The sequence below is a fragment of the Mustela putorius genome, unplaced genomic scaffold (genome assembly GCF_011764305.1).
Source record: "Mustela putorius furo isolate JIRA1106 unplaced genomic scaffold, ASM1176430v1.1 tig00001332_pilon_pilon_pilon, whole genome shotgun sequence".
In the NCBI taxonomy this organism is placed as follows: domain Eukaryota; kingdom Metazoa; phylum Chordata; class Mammalia; order Carnivora; family Mustelidae; genus Mustela; species Mustela putorius.
In genome coordinates, this window is record NW_025421696.1 from 228365 (window position 1) to 244599 (window position 16235).

Consider the following 16235-nt stretch of genomic DNA (forward strand, 5'->3'; position numbering starts at 1 on the left):
TTTATAACTGGAAATCTGACCCTCTTAATCCACTTCACTTATTTCACCTATCCCCTGACCTCTCCTCCCCTCTGGCAACCACCAGTTCTCATTATTTATGCATGTTTCTGGTTTTGTTTGTTTTGTTTCTTAGATTCCACATATAAGTGAAACCATATGGTATTTATCCTTATCTTACTTACCTCATTTAGCATGATACCCTCTATGTCTATCTATATTGTCTCAAATGTCTGCCCACTTTTTAAAATTGGTGATATTTTGGGATTGTGTGTTCCCTTTCCTATTTCAGTATCTTTTGTGAATCTACTCCAGGTTTTTGCTTTGCAGTTACCATGGGCCTTGCATTAACCATCTTACAGATAAAATAGTCAACTTTAAGGTGATAGCAACTTTTCATACAAAAACTCCACATATTTACTCCCCTTTTATACTCCTGGTGTCACAATTTGCCTTTTTCTACTGTGTTTTTGTTAAAAAAAATTATAGTAGTTACAGATATTTCTGTTTTATGATTTTTAAAAATTTTTTAAATAAACATATATAATGTATTTTTATCCCCAGGGGTATAGGTCTGTGAATCGCCGCGTTTATACACTTCACAGCACTCAGCTAGCTAGAACTTGTACAGGAATTCAGTAAAGTGTCAGGATATAAAATCAATGCACAGAAATCAGTTGCATTTCTCTACACCAACAACGAGACAGAAGAAAGAGAAATTAAGGAGTCAATCCCATTTGCAATTGCACCCAAAGCTATAAGATACCTAGGAATAAACCTAACCAAAGAGGCTAAGAATCTATACTCAGAAAACTATAAAGTACTCATGAAAGAAATTGAGGAAGACACAAAGAAATGAAAAAATGTTCCATGCTCCTGTATTGGAAGAACAAATATTGTGAAAATGTCTATGCTACCTAAAGCAATCTACAAATTTAATACAATTCCTATAAAAATCCCACCCATTTTTTTCAAAGAAATGGAACAAATAATTCTAAAATTTATATGGAACCAGAAAAGACCTCGAATAGCCAAAGGAATATTGAAAAAGAAAGCCAAAGTTGGTGGCATCACAATTCCGGACTTCAAGCTCTATTACAAAGCTGTCATCATAAGACAGTATGGTACTGGCACAAAAACAGATACATAGATCAGTGGAACAGAATAGAGAGCCCAGAAATAGACCCTCAATTCTATGGTCAACTAATCTTCAACAAAGTAGATATTTCTAATACTCTTTTATTTTAACCTTTATACTGTATCTAAGTGTTTAACACTCCATCTTATTACAGAATTAGTTTTCTAAGTCTGTACATTTAAACTTTACCAGTGTATTAAACCCTTTTCTGTGTTTTCATGTCACTAGTGTCTTTTCCTTTTAGAATTTCTTGCATGGCAAGTCTAGTGGTAATGAACTCCCTTAGCTTTTATTTGTCTGAGGATATCTTATTTCTCTTTCATGTTTAAGGATAACTTTGTCATATAGACTATTCTTGGCTGGCAGTTTTTTCTTTCAACACTTTGGATATATTATTTCACATTTGTTTCTGGCCTTTAGGGTCTCTGCTGCAAAATCCATTCATAGCATAATAGGATTATATTTGTAGGTTATAGTTTTATTTTTCCTCTGGCTGCTTTTAGGAGTCTGTCTTTATCTTTGATTTTTGACAGTTTTATTATGATGTATCTTAAGGAGGTCTTTTTGCATTGAGATAATAGGGTGATCTCTTACCTTTATAAACTTAGATGTCCAGGTCTCTCTCCAGATTTGGAAAGTTTTCCACTATTATTTCTTTAAATAAGCTTTCTGTCTTGTTGCCCCTCTTATTTACTCCTGGAACCCAGTTATTCTAATATGTGTGTGTTTGATGGAGTCCCTTTGATCTTACAGGCTTTTTGGATTATTTTTCATTATTTTCTGTTTGCTGTCCCCTGGGTTGTCTGTCTTAAAGTTCCTATCCTCTAGCTCACTTATTATGTCTTCCATTTAGATTACTTTGAGGTAGATGTTTTCTATTGAATTTTTCATCTCATTCATTCTTCACCTCCAGAATTTGTTTGATTCTTTGTTATGACTTCTGTCTCTCTGTTACATCTCAGATTTTGTTCATGTAGTGCTTTCCTGATTTTGTTGTTTTTCTGTGTGTTTCTTTGGCAGCTTAAGTTTTTCAGAACAGATATTTTGAAGAGACAGAGTTTGACTTCTTCACTGCAAATTGGAATACTTTTTTTAAATTTATTTTTTATTTTCAGCATAACAGTATTCATTATTTTTGCACCACACCCAGTGCACCATGCAATCCGTGCCCTCTATAATACCCACCACCTGGTTTATCCAACCTCCCACCCCCCCGCCACTTCAAACCCCTCAGATTGTTTTTCAGAGTCCATAGTCTCTCATGGTTCACCTCCCCTTCCAATTTCCCCCCACTCCCTTCTCCTAACTCCCCATGTCCTCCATGCTATTTGTTATGCTCCACAAATAAGTGAAACCATATGATAATTGACTCTCTCTGCTTGACTTATTTCACTCAGCCTAATCTCTTCCAGTCCCGCCCATGTTGCTACAAAAGTTGGGTATTCGTCCTTTCTGATGGAGGCATAATACTCCATAGTGTATATGGACCACATCTTCCTTATCCATTCATCCGTTGAAGGGCATCTTGGTTCTTTCCACAGTTTGGTGGCCGTGGCCATTGCTTCTATAAACATTGGGGTACAGATGGCCCTTCTTTTCACGACATCTGTATCTTTGGGGTAAATACCCAGGAGTGCAGCTGCAGGGTCATAGGGAAGTTCTATTTTTAATTTCCTGAGGAATCTCCACACTGTTCTCCAAAGAGGCTGCACCAACCTGCATTCCCACCAACAGTGGAAGAGGGTTCCCCTTTCTCCACATCCCCTCCAACACATGTTGTTTCCTGTCTTGCTAATTTTGGCCGTGCTAACTGGTGTAAGGTGATATCTCAATGTGGTTTTAATTTGAATCTCCCTGAGGGCTAGTGATGATGAACATTTTTTCATGTATCTGCTAGCCATTTGTATGTCTTCATTGGAGAAGTGTCTGTTCATATCTTCTGCCCATTTTTTGATATGATTATCTGTTTGGTGTGTGTTGAGTTTGAGGAGTTCTTTATAGATCCCGGATATCAACCTTTTGTCTGTACTGTCATTTGCAAATATCTTCTCCCATTCCGTGGGTTGCCTCTTTGTTTTCTTGACTGTTTCCTTTGCTGTGCAGAAGCTTTTGATTTTGATGAAGTCCCAAAAGTTTATTTTCGCTATTGTTTCCTTTGCCTTTGGAGACATATCTTGAAAGAAGTTGCTGTGGCTGATATCAAAGAGATTACTGCCTATGTTCTCCTCTAGGATTCTGATAGATTCCTGTCTCACGATGAGGTCTTTTATCAGTTTTGAGTTTATCTTTGTGTACGGTGTAAGAGAATAGTCGAGTTTCATTCTTCTACACATTGCTGTCCAGTTTTCCCAGCACCATTTATTGAAGAGACTGTCTTTCTCCTGAAGCTGTTTCAAAAAATTGAAGCAGAAGGAAAACTTCCAGACTCTTTCTATGAAGCCAGCATTACCCTGATCCCCAAACCAGGCAAAGACCCTACCAAAAAGGAGAATTTCAGACCAATATCACTGATGAATATGGATGCTAAGATTCTCAACAAGATGCTAGCCAACAGGATCCAACAGCACATTAGAAAGATTATCCACCATGATCAGGTGGGATTCATCCCTAGGCTACAAGGATGGTTCAACATTCACAAATCAATCAATGTGATACAACAAATTAATATGAGAAGAGAGAAGAACCACATGGTCCTCTCAATTGATGCAGAAAAAACACTGGACAAAATCCATCATCCGTTCCTGATTAAAACGCTTCAAAGTATAGGGATAGAGGGAACATTCCTGAACCTCATCAAATGTATCTATGAAAGACCCACAGCAAATATCATCCTCAATGGGAAAAAGCTTGCAGCCTTCCCGTTGAGATCAGGAACACAACAAGGATGCCCACTCTCCCCACAGAAATAGACCCATAACTACAGAGAACAGATGGATGCTTGCCAGATGGGAGGGCGGTGGAGGATGGACAAAAGGGGTGAAGGAGGGCGGGAAGTACAGGCTTTCACTTATGGAAATTGATAAGTTATAGGGATGAAAGTTAGAGATAGTCAATGATAGCACTGTATGGTGACAGATGGTAGCTACATTTGTGGTATGCATAGCATAACGTAGAGACATTCAATCACTGTGTGGTATACCCAAAACTAATGTAGGACTGTGTATCAGCTATACTCAAATCTTAGAAAATTATAATTATTCAATCTGTTGTAACTATTAAGATTTCCTATTTCTTCTTGAGTCTGGTTTGGTGGTTTATGTCTTTCTAGGAATTTATCCATTTCATCTTAGTTATCTAATGCATTGATATACTCTTGTTCATAGTATTCTCTTAGGATCCCTTTCATTTCTGTGAAGTTGATTGTGATTATTTCAGTAATTTGAGTTGTCTGTCTTTTTTTCTTGGTCAGTTTATGCAAGGTTTTGTCTTTTTTTTTTTTTTGGTCTTTTCCAAAAACCCAATTCTGGTTTCATTGATTTTTCTCTAGTGTTTTCTGTTCTGTATTTAGTTTTTTCTGCTCTGATATTTTTTCCCTTCCTTCTGTTAGCTTTGGATTTTAGTATGCTGTTCTTTTTCCAGTTCATTAAGGTAGCAAGTTATTAGTATGAAATCTTTTCTTAGCCTGCTCAGGATACTACTATTTAAACTATCCAGTCTACAGTAATTTTTTTAATAACAGAAATTCATTTTCTCACAATTCTGGAGGCTTGAAGTCCCAAGATCAAGGTGCCTGCCTAGTTAGATTCTGGAGAGAACTCTCCTCCCATTGCAGAAGGCCTCTCTTACTATGTTCTCACATGGTAGAAAGTAAGACAGAGAGTAAGCTCTCTGGTGTCTCTTCTTATTGTACACTAATTTCACCATAAGCTGTGATGGCCTCATCTAAACCTAATGATACCCTAAAGTCTCCCATCTCTAATACTGTCACATTAAGAGTTGGGGCTTCAATATATGAATTTCAGAGGGATACAGTTCAGTCTATAACATCCTCTTTTTAATGTAGGTGTTTACTGCTCTAAATTTCCTTCCATGCACTGCTTTTGCTTCATCCCATAAGTTTTCCTTCTGCTATTGATTTCTAATATCATTCCATTGCTAAGTCCAATAGCTCCCCTACCCCCCACCAAATAAGTTTCCAACCTCTATTCTTTTTCCTGTGTATTGATCACAGTTTCTTGGTTTTTCCCCCATATCTCTTAATTTTTTGTTGAAAACTAGATGTTTTAGATAATGTATTACAGCAGCTCTAGGTACTGATTCCCACCCTACAGGGTTTGTTGTTTGGTTATTTGCTTATTGACTAGGCTGGACTTTTTCTTTGAACTTTAGTTTTCCCACAGTGTGCTGTCTCTAATGTCATTTCTCAGAAGGATAGCTTTGAGGATGTGTAGTCACACTGGAGTGACACAACTCCCTCTCAAGCTTCTAGCTTGTCTGCCTCTGTTGGTGTCACACCCAGATGTTAGCCTCCACTAACTGCAACTAATTGCTGTATTTTGGTAACAGTTCCCCCAGACATTAATTGATCCAGTGCAATCTAACAAAGCTTCTAATAGAACTTCTGCCCTATGTGTAGGGCTAGATGAAGGAAAGGAACCTCAGACCTATCCGGCATGCCTTGTGGGAATGGAGCTTCTGCATTATAGAGCTAAGGGTAGGATGGGTTGGGAGAAGAAACTTTAATGACCTACCCCTGCTGGAGAGAAAGCATGGCTGTTGCAGGGACCTGGAGAGGAAGAGCCTCCAGGCTTTACTTGCCTAGAGTAGAGCTTCTGTCTCAGCTAAGTGATTGCAGGTCATGGCTCAAATGCCATAGACTCACTGTTCTTACTAGAATTAGATAATTTTTTGTTTATGTTTCTCCATTTGCTATGTGCCCTTAGGACATTCATAGTTTTCAGAGACGTTAAATGATGGTGGCTTTTGTTTTCATAATTTTTCGAGTTGTAGTTGTTTTGTTGGGAAGAGGGTCTGTAGAATTTCTCACGCTAATTCTGGAAGTGTCCAACTCTCACTCATTTTGAAGGCTCCATTTTTTAAAACTATCAGATCATATGCTTAATTTAGGGTTTGTAAACTACGATTCGATTCTTGGATCAAATCTGCATAAAGTTTTATTGGAATACCATCACGCCCACTTATTTACATAATGTCTTTGTCTAACAGAGTTGAGTAATTGTGACAGAGACCATTTGGCCCAGAAAGCCTAAAATATTTAGTATCTGGCCTTTTACAGAAAAAAAACTGCCAATTCCTACTTTAGTTGATCAGCTTTAATAAAGTCTTTTATTACGTAAAGATAGAAGTGCTTCTGTAATAAATATGTGCTGTTGTCAAGAATACCAACTATAATTAAAATCAGATTTGGTTTAAAGATAAAAATAGCAGGTTTGTAATATAAACATATTTTCTGGTTTTTCCAACATTTTTAGATCTGGTAGCTCAGCGAGGAGAAAGATTGGAATTATTGATAGATAAAACAGAAAATCTTGTGGATTCGGTGAGTATGGGAAATGGTAATATTTTTCAGGATCTAAATAAAGTAGAGAAATATTGATGGCTAACATAATAGGGGACTATGTTAAATTTAATAATTTACAGGGTTTTTTTCCTTTCTAACTCCATATGTGATTATGTTGTGATGGTAAGGATAACAATGAAGCATAGAATAAGTCACAACCCATTAAAAACCATTAAGGAAATTTTGGTTTGGAAAACATAATATACAGAAACATTTTTTTAAAGCTTTAGGTTGATGCCTTTACAGTTTAGCTCATTTGCTTATACCATCCTGTTTCTGTACATTTTGTGAAACATGAAACAAATAAATGTGCAGGCCAGTTGTAATCCAGTATGAATCGTGAAAACTGGACAATCAAGTTAACTTTCTTGCTTACCATAATAGCTGAGTCAAATTGGGAAGGGCCAGTGAACCTTAAGAGTCAGTGAGTCCCTATGATCTACTTATGCTACAGTTATGTGTGTCTTTGCATTTTCTATCTGGATAGTGGATGGGGGTTTTCAGGAAAGATGATATATAGTGAATAGATGTGAATAGATGAAGGGCAAAGATCAATTAAATTTTAGGTCTACACAATTATAAATTTAAATGCAGAGTAGTTTACACCTTGAAATGGATTAGTGAGTGATCATGTTTATTCCTACTGGCAGCTAGATTATAGTAGTTAGGAGTACAAGCTCTACAGTCAGAGCTTCCTGGGATTGATTCCCCTCTCTGCCACTTAGTAGTTGTGCAACCTTAGACAAATTACTTAACCTCGCTGTGCCTCAGGCATCATTGTTATAAAATGGAGCTATACCTCATTAAATCAGATAATGCACACAAAAGGCCTAACACAGGGTCTTGTGCACAGTAAGAGCTATTTCAGGTTTATTGTTATTGTTAGTTTTATAGGGACATCCATTAACAGTAGTTCTTAGGAGGATAATAGTTTTAAGTCAAAGCACATGGTAATTGGAGGAAGGGTGGTACCATATAGCAAGTCAAAATAGCAGGTTTCTATAATGGCTCACTTTGTAACCCATTGCTGTGGGGCAAAGAAGTATCTGATCCCAGATCTGCAGATCAAATTCTTAATCCATGAAGATTACTCTATTTAGCTAGAATGGTCTGTGTTTAGCCAGTGCTAGTATAGCCTATAATTCCCAAGTAAGTCTTTAATTTTGTTGACTCTGTGACAAAGAATAACAAAAGGTACTAATTAATTAACAGATGTCTCTCTTTATGGAGGCATAACATATAAGAATAAAGTGCAGAATGTGTACCACTTGGTTATTTTTTACACATATGTCTATATGCATGTAACCGCCACTTAGGTCAAGATTAAAAAAAAATTCCAATATTACAGAAAGTTGCCTCGTGCTTTTTCCTATTACTAATCCCCAACAGGGGTAACCATTTTAGGACTTACATTACCCTAGGTGATGTTTTGTTTGTTCTTAAATGTATAGAAGTGGATTCATATGTTATATACTAGCTTCTCTCTGACCTCTTTCACTATTATGTCTATGAGATTCATTCATATTGTTCAATATGATAATAGTTTATTTTATTGTTTTGTACTATTCAGTTGTATAAGTCTACCACTACAATTTGTTTATCCATGCTCCCCTGTTGGGAATCTATTCTAATTCCGGATTCCCTGTTTTGTCCTGTTGATCTGTTCATTTTTTTCAGTCTTTTTTTTTTTTTTTCCTGTGTTTCATTTAGGATAGCTTCTGTTAGTTTTCTTTTGTGGTTTGTAATCTGTTATCCCCACCTCATATATTTTTCATCTCTACAGTTTTGATTTGGTTCTTTTTTATATTTTCCACATGTCTCCTTTGCATGTGCATGTTTTCCTCTACCTTCTCGAATAGATGAAGTTTATGTACAATTGAACTGTTAATTCCATGTTTGGTGAACTTGGGCATACATCTCTGTTGGATATATACCTAGAAGTGGAATTTCTGGGCTACTAGGGAATTTTGTTGTTTAGTTGCTTTAAACTCTTGGTGGCTGGTGGGAATGGTTCAGTAGATATTGAAAAGTCACTGTTGCAAAAGAAAATGGATAACTTAAAGGAGCAAAGTTTCTTGAATTTTGGGCCTCATACAAGTAAATACATACATATTTTCTGATGAAAAGTGAAATATTTTTATGGCTCAGAAAATCCCAGGATTATTTTGGGCAGAATAGGCAAATGTGTTTGCAACCAGCTGGTTAGAGGGAACCTTTCTTCCTGGAAGCATAAAGAGGAAAAGGCTTTCACACTAGCAGGAAGAGCCACTTCTGATTCCTGACACAACATGCAATACTTTGGTGGGCAAGGAAAAGGGGAGAAGCTTTTCCAGTGGGCTCGTATTATTTACCGTACCCCTGACCTAGTTCTGCTTCTGTGAACTTGTGATCATGAATAGCTAATCTCTACCTGTGAAGAGACTAATGAGTTCATGATTGAACATGATTAATGAAAGTAAAAGTTTTATAGGTATTACTACAAATTGGTCTTGTAGTCAGTGCCAGGGATCAAATAATTCATATTTTTCCCCCTAGTCTGTCACCTTCAAAACAACCAGCAGAAATCTTGCACGAGCCATGTGTATGAAGAATCTCAAACTCACTATCATCATCATCATCGTTTCAGTCGTAAGTTTTTGTCATTTTAGTGTGTTATTTTATTTTTCAATCTTTAAGAAACTGGATGCTTGAATTCTTTCTCAATGGTTAGCTGTCCTGTGAAAACAGTCCAGAAGTTTGTACTTAAACCCCATCTTCCTATTGAGAATGTTTATATGTAAGGATATTAGGCAAGGCATTCCAGATATTCCTGGATATTTTATGGGTTTTTTTTTTCAGTACTGAAATGGGATTCTTTTAAAATTACATTTTGTAATTGATTCCATATTTTTAATTATATTCCTATTTTCTAGCTGATTGAATGCTTCATTTCTTTATTTCTGTTTTCTCTTTTCTAATTGATCTGATTTTCTGCCTGGCAACTTTGTAAAACTCTTACCTAGTATTAATAGTTTGTCAGTCTATTCTTCTGTATTCTGATTCTTCTGTCAGGAGTCAGCAAACGTTCTGTAAATTGCTAGATATTGTAATAAATATTTTATGCTTTTCAGGCTGCATGTCGTCTCTGTCATATATCCTTTTTTTTTTTAACTTTGAAAAGTATAAAAACCATTCCTAGCTCACAGGCCATGAGCTCTAATTTGCTGACTCATGCTGTAGGTAAATTATGATGCCATCTGTTAATAATTTCAATGTTATCAAATTTATATACACATTATATATAATTCTACATAGTTACATGCAGGTATGTATATAAGATTTGCAATTACTAGCAATGTTGGATAATTATGGTACCAATGGGCATCTTATTTAGTTCCTGGTTTTAAGTGGAATGCTTCTAATATTTATAAGAGTGATATGTAGGGGCACCTGGATAGCTTTGTCAGTTAAGCATCTGCCTTTGGCACAGATAATTTGGGGGCTCCCTCAAGTGGGGCTCCCTACCAGTGGGGAGCCTGCTTCTGCCTCTCCCCTTCCCCCACTGTTTTCTCTCTCTGTCAAATAAATTAAATCTTTTTAAAAAAGAGTGATACGGGGCGCCTGAGTGGCTCAGTGGGTTAAAGCCTCTGCCTTCAGCTCAGGTCATGATCTCAGGGTCCTGGGATCGAGTCCCGCATCAAGCTCTTTGCTCAGCAGGGAGCCTGCTTTCCTTCCTCTCTCTGCCTGCCTCTCTGCCTACTTGTGATCTCCCTCTGTCAAATAAATAAAAAAAATAAAATATTTTAAAAAAAAGAGTGATACGTATTATGAATTCTTGTTAGATTTTTATTGACAAATTAAAGAATTTTATTTTTGTTTCCAGATTGCCTGAAGTTTTAGTCAGGAATAGGCATTTAATTTTGGGAAATGATATTTCTCTTCGCAATGAGGTGACAATATGACTATCTACATTTAGTAGTAATATATAGAATTACGTTAATAAATGTACTTTCACTTCTGGGGTAAATACTAAGTGGCCGTTACGTAGTATTCCTTTAATGCATCATGAGTTCAATTTGCTAATGTTTATTTAGTAGTTCTCATGTTTATAAATATAAGTGAGTCTATATGCTGTTCTTTTGTAACCCCTATGACAACAGATATTGGACATTTTTGAACTACCCTGAATGTCTGGTAACCTTTTTAATATGCTTAAATTCCTTTTTTTTTTATTACATTTGAGAGAATTATTCAGCTTACTCTTCACCTGCAAGTTGATTTTCTTTTCAGCTCTGTTCATCCTATGTATTTATTTTTCATATCTATGCTTTAAATTTCTAAGAACTCTTATTCTTAGTTTAATTTTTTTTTTAACGGAATTGTCCTTGTTGACATATGTACTCTCTCTTTGAATTTCTCTGGATATAAAGAATACATCACAGGGAATTAGCTTATGCAATGGTGGGAGCTGGCTTGGCAAGTTCAGAATCCTCAGGGCAAGTTCAAAATCTGTCAGGAAGGGCAGTCTGGACCTCTGGGGCAGGAGCAAAGGTATAATTTGTAGACATAATTTCTTATTCATCAAGGAAACCTCAGTTCTGACATTAAGGACTTCTAACTGATTGAATCAGGCTAGGCTGTAGGGTAATCTGCTTTACCCGAAGGTAACTGATTTATGGGCTTTAATCACATCTACAAAATACAGTGACACCTAGGTTAGTGTTTAATTGGGTAACTGTGTACTATAGCTAGCCAAGCTGACACATAAAACTGATCTTGGAGAAATATAGTTATGTTTATCTGTAATGGGATTATTTTTGTTTTTAAATGAATTTTATAGGTATTTTTAAAGCTTTATTTCTAATATGGTAAGTGTTGTTAGTTATAATCCCCCTGTGTAAGAGCTCTTTGGAGTCCTCAGTAATTTTTAAGAATCTGAAGAGGTCCTGAATGAAAAGTTTGAGAGCTGTTGCTCTAAGGGGGGTGAGAGGGAGATGCTTTACTTTGGGGGTAGTTTATGGCTGGGTGAAACAGCCTTTCTCCTCATCCTCTTGCCATTTGCAGAAACCCGAAGTTAACTCTGAGCGGATACCTCTGACTCAGCTCCACTTTTCCTTGACCCATGTTGAAAGACCTCCACCTTAGATAGCTGCATTTACCTAACAGAAGAGCAGCCATAGATCTGTTGAAAATTGCACCATAGCCTAGAATGTCTCCTTGCTCAGGAGACTCAGGTAGCACATTCTAGGCTCCTCAGCTTAGCTTCTTCCTTCTACTTGGGTCTATGAATTTAGATTGATTTATAAAGCTGAATTGTTGTTAAATCCAGATTGTATTTATTAATCATTTATATACATAGCACTGCTCTTAATGCAGTATCAATCTTTCCCAAAAGCTCTTGTTGCCTAATATATTGTACTTCAGCTTTAAAAATCCTTATATTTCAGCTGTGGCAAATAGTCAACTTCATGTCAAATTGGAATATCTCTGTGTGTTTGTGTGTGTGTGTGTGTGTGTGTGCGCGTGCACGCGCACGTGCACGCAAATTCATTAAGAACCAGAATTTGCTGTAAACCACCACCCTCCCTCACATTTATAGAGAAGTAAGGTAAAAATACCCTGCTGACTTTTGGGAGCAAGCATGGAATTCATAAGTGTGTTTTTTTCCCTAACATTGAGTAATGAAATCAACCATTGAAGATATAAAAAAAATTATAATTTAAAGCAAGACAAATGATGAAATCAATGCAGTGAACCTAATGTTTAAAATAAATCTATTTGTTGGAATTTAGTAATGTGAACAAGCATACTATTAAAAAATACTTCAGGGGTGCCTGGATGACTCAGTTCGTTAAGTGTCTGCCTTCAGGTCTGCCTTCAGCTCAGGTCGTGATCCCAGGTTTCTGGGACCAAGCCCAGCAATGGGCTACCTGCTCAGCGGGGGGGCTGCTTCTCTCTCAGCCTCTGCTCCTACTCCTGCTTATGCTTTCTCTCTTTCTCACTCTCTCAAATAAAATCTTTAAGAAAATAAAATAGGTATGTATGTGTGTGTGTGTATTTCAAAAACCCAATACAGTTAAAAAGTTAATGATTTTAATAGGAATAGGAATAGCATTTTTACTGTGTTACTTGTATCATCAGCTTTCTTTTGATTTGGTAATTGTAATTGTCATGTCATTATTCACCAAAAGGTTAATAGCAACATTTCTTGCTCATGGGTGATAGAGATACGTAATCTCTCCTCAAACTTTTAAATATTTCTAATCATCCTAATAATGAAAAGTAAGATGTGTATAAAACCTAAAAATATGCTTCATAAAAATAATAAAATCATGCCTCAGGAGAATTAGGATAATTTGTGATCTTGATAATTAATGATGATTCTGCATGGTTTCCAATAAGAGAAACAACTCCACTGCTTTTTACCCCAATGAAAAAAGTATAGTGGAGGGGCGCCTGGTGGCTCAGTGGGTTAGTTCTCTGCCTTCGGCTCAGGTCATGATCCCAGGACCCTGGGATTGAGCCCCACATTGGGTTCTCTGCTCAGCGGGGAGCCTGCTTTCCCCACCACCCCGCCCGCCTGCCTGCCTCTCTGCCTACTTGTGTTCTCTCTCTGTCAAATAAATAAATAAAATCTTGGGGCGCCTGGGTGGCTCAGTGGGTTAAAGCCTCTGCCTTCAGCTCAGGTCATGATCCCAGGGTCCTGGGATCGAGCCCCACTTCAGGCTCTCTGCTCAGCAGGAAGCTTGCTTCCTCCTCTCTCTGACAGCCTCTCTGCCTACTTGTAATCTCTGTCTGTCAAATAAATAAATAAAATCTTTTAAATAAATAAATAAATAAATAAAATCTTTTAAATAAATAAATAAAATCTTCAAAAAAAAAAAAGGTATAGTGGAATTCAAATGTGTGAGTTATATCAGAAAGGATCCCTTTAACTCCGCTTCTGCCTTTGAACATACTTGATTGGTGTATTATATTACTTTACAACTGCTACTGTAATGGAACCAGTATCTTTTTATAGGTTTTTACCTTGCCTTATATATTATTTATGAGTCTGTGATGGATTCAAGAAAATAAAATTGCCTTCCTTCTCCCTCTAGGTGTTCATCTATATCATTGTGTCACCTCTCTGTGGTGGATTTACATGGCCAAGCTGTGTGAAGAAATAAAAAAAAAAAAAGTTGTCATTAACCAAGGATATAGACAACAAGGAATTAAAAGCAATCCATGTGACTTAAGCCTTTGAATACTGACAGATGGTATCTGCCAGTATCTTCAGCTGTTTTCTGTTTCTTTTTTGTTTTTAAATCTTGTTGTATGTGTCCAGATTTATCTTTGTCTAGTTTATTCTAGTGTACTTCAGATTTAACCATTTATTGCAGCAGTACCTTTAAAAAGGCTTTTGTTTCTTTAGTTTGTTAATTAGAGTCATCTATTTAGAGAAACAGTTTTACTTGTAATTGCACAGAGCTGTCACCAAGGTTGAAACCACCTACTAGCTGTCTACTAAGACTTTGGATGAACTTTGTATTCCAGACACAGAGAGCATCGCTAACATCTCATCTTTTGCTATTGAAGAGTTTTAGGTGCTTGAAAACAATTTAAATGGAAAATCGTTATTTGGGGAATTGTAAATAATTTGTTGGTGCTCCTTGTTTCTAGGAGCCCATGCAGGTAAAGTTTTAAACATATTCTGTCAGTCATATGGGGAACATTTTGCTAGCCCATTAGAAATATACAGAATTAACCTTTTCCTTCTAGTATTCACTTTCAGGAAGAAACTTTTGACCTTTCACAAACCTCTCTTTCCCCCATTGCACTTGATTTGAAAAGATGATGGCTTAAATATTGTTGAAGATTGTGGGTTTTTTTATATTTCTTTCTTTTTGTGGATATTTAGGGCAATTGTATAGTTAATAGAACAGGTAGTGGATGAGGTGGCGAGGCAAATTCTTCTGGCTCACCAGAGAAAAATAAGACAACCACGGTGATATACTAGTGTTCAGGTGTATGAGGGAGAGGTAGTATGGAACATAAGCCCAAACTGAATATGGTCAACAGTCAACTCTAGGGTTTGGGTTTGAGTTCTGTTGAATAGTAGTTTCAGTATCCTTTATGGATTAATAAATTCTGTGATCTGACTATCTTTGAAGAATTCTTTTGTGAAACTGGAGAGTAGACAGTATGATATGTAGAAATAATACCAGCCAGTTTTTAACATCCATTTAACTGCAGTGCGGGAAAACTGGAGTGTAATCATACTGCTTTGGCTACACTGACATCTGTTACCTATTAATGTACTTTTGGTGTGTATCTGAAAGGATATTTGCTGCCCTAAATCATTTATTTATCAATAAATGCCAGTAAGTGGAAATTATATTACATTTGACTATTTTCCAAATGAAAGAGCAAAGTAGTCTATAAAACCTAGCCACCTGTGTAATCCTAGTCATGTGCCTTGAATATATATGTGTCTCATAATCTGGCTCTTGCTACCTGTTCTTCCATCTAAACCTTTTGATTCATGCTACTAGATTCATTTCTTTGACATATACTTTAGGCCCACTGGAACTCCTTTCTTGATGATCACACATGGCGCCAATGTTTCTTGGTCTTCTTTATCAACACTAATGCCTTTTAATTATATCAGCATTTCCTATTGGAAAAACACTTTTGTTCCAGGAAAACATTTGGCATTATTCAGTAATAATTTCCAAATGTCTTTAATCCAAAGAAGACTTAAAGCTTATTTCCCTTTCTTATACACACCTGAATAAAAATGATGTGCATGTTTTAGGGATAAATTACTTAGCTGTTCATTGGTCTATTTATGTATAAGAATGCTTTTTAAAGCACATATCTTGTTTTAAATGATGCACAAACTTGAAGGCATTAATAAAATTTAAGAGTAATGTAATGAGCTTTAGAATTTCCTCCTGGAATCTAATTTCTTTTGATGACATTTTGCCATAGTTCACTTACACTAAAAATACATTAAGAAATGTGACCTGGGGAGGAGTTAAGATGAAGGAGGAAGAGGGGTACCTTATACTTGCCTCATCCCTTGAACACAGCTAGATAAATATCAAATCATTCTAAACACCTAAGAAATCGATCTGAGGATTGACAGTACAGACTGCAACACTAGTGGCAGAAAAAAGGCCACATCATGGGAAGTAGAAGATATGGAGACATGATTTGGGGGAAAAAAGAATTGCAGGTGGTCTGGAGGGGAGGCAGCCCGGATCAGGGAGAGTAGAGGGAAGAGAGAGAGAGAGCAGTACACAGAGCAGTGCACAAGACAGACACTTGCTCAAAACCATTGACAGGGAAAGCAAGAGGGGCTGATGATTGCAAGTTTTTATAAGCAGCAGAGCTCAAAATCTGAAGTTTTAGAAGTACCTGCAATCTCTGGGGTCATGCCTGGTGGGCTTAACCATGCTCTTGTGGGGAAGGAGGGCAGAGGCCCAAGTGGATATTGTGGCCCGAGGATCCCCTGGGTAACACCAGGAGAAACGGTTCCTCTTCTTGAAAGTCCATTTGGGAGAGGTGGCATGGCCTATCTGGAGACAAAAGAGCTGGTGGGCACCATTGAGCTGC

At 36.9% G+C, this 16235-nt stretch overlaps 1 protein-coding gene across 1 annotated transcript in view; it reads left to right on the forward strand.

Moving 5' to 3' along the window:
* VAMP7 (vesicle associated membrane protein 7) overlaps positions 1-15555 on the forward strand; it is a 43732-nt gene extending 28177 nt beyond the window's left edge. Inside the window, exons 6-8 of the mRNA XM_004779279.3 lie at positions 6568-6635; positions 9192-9284; positions 13736-15555. Coding sequence (XP_004779336.1) covers positions 6568-6635; positions 9192-9284; positions 13736-13804 — 230 coding nt within the window. The 3' untranslated portion in view covers positions 13805-15555. The remainder of the gene's footprint in view (positions 1-6567; positions 6636-9191; positions 9285-13735) is intronic.
* The last annotated feature ends 680 nt before the right edge of the window (positions 15556-16235 follow it).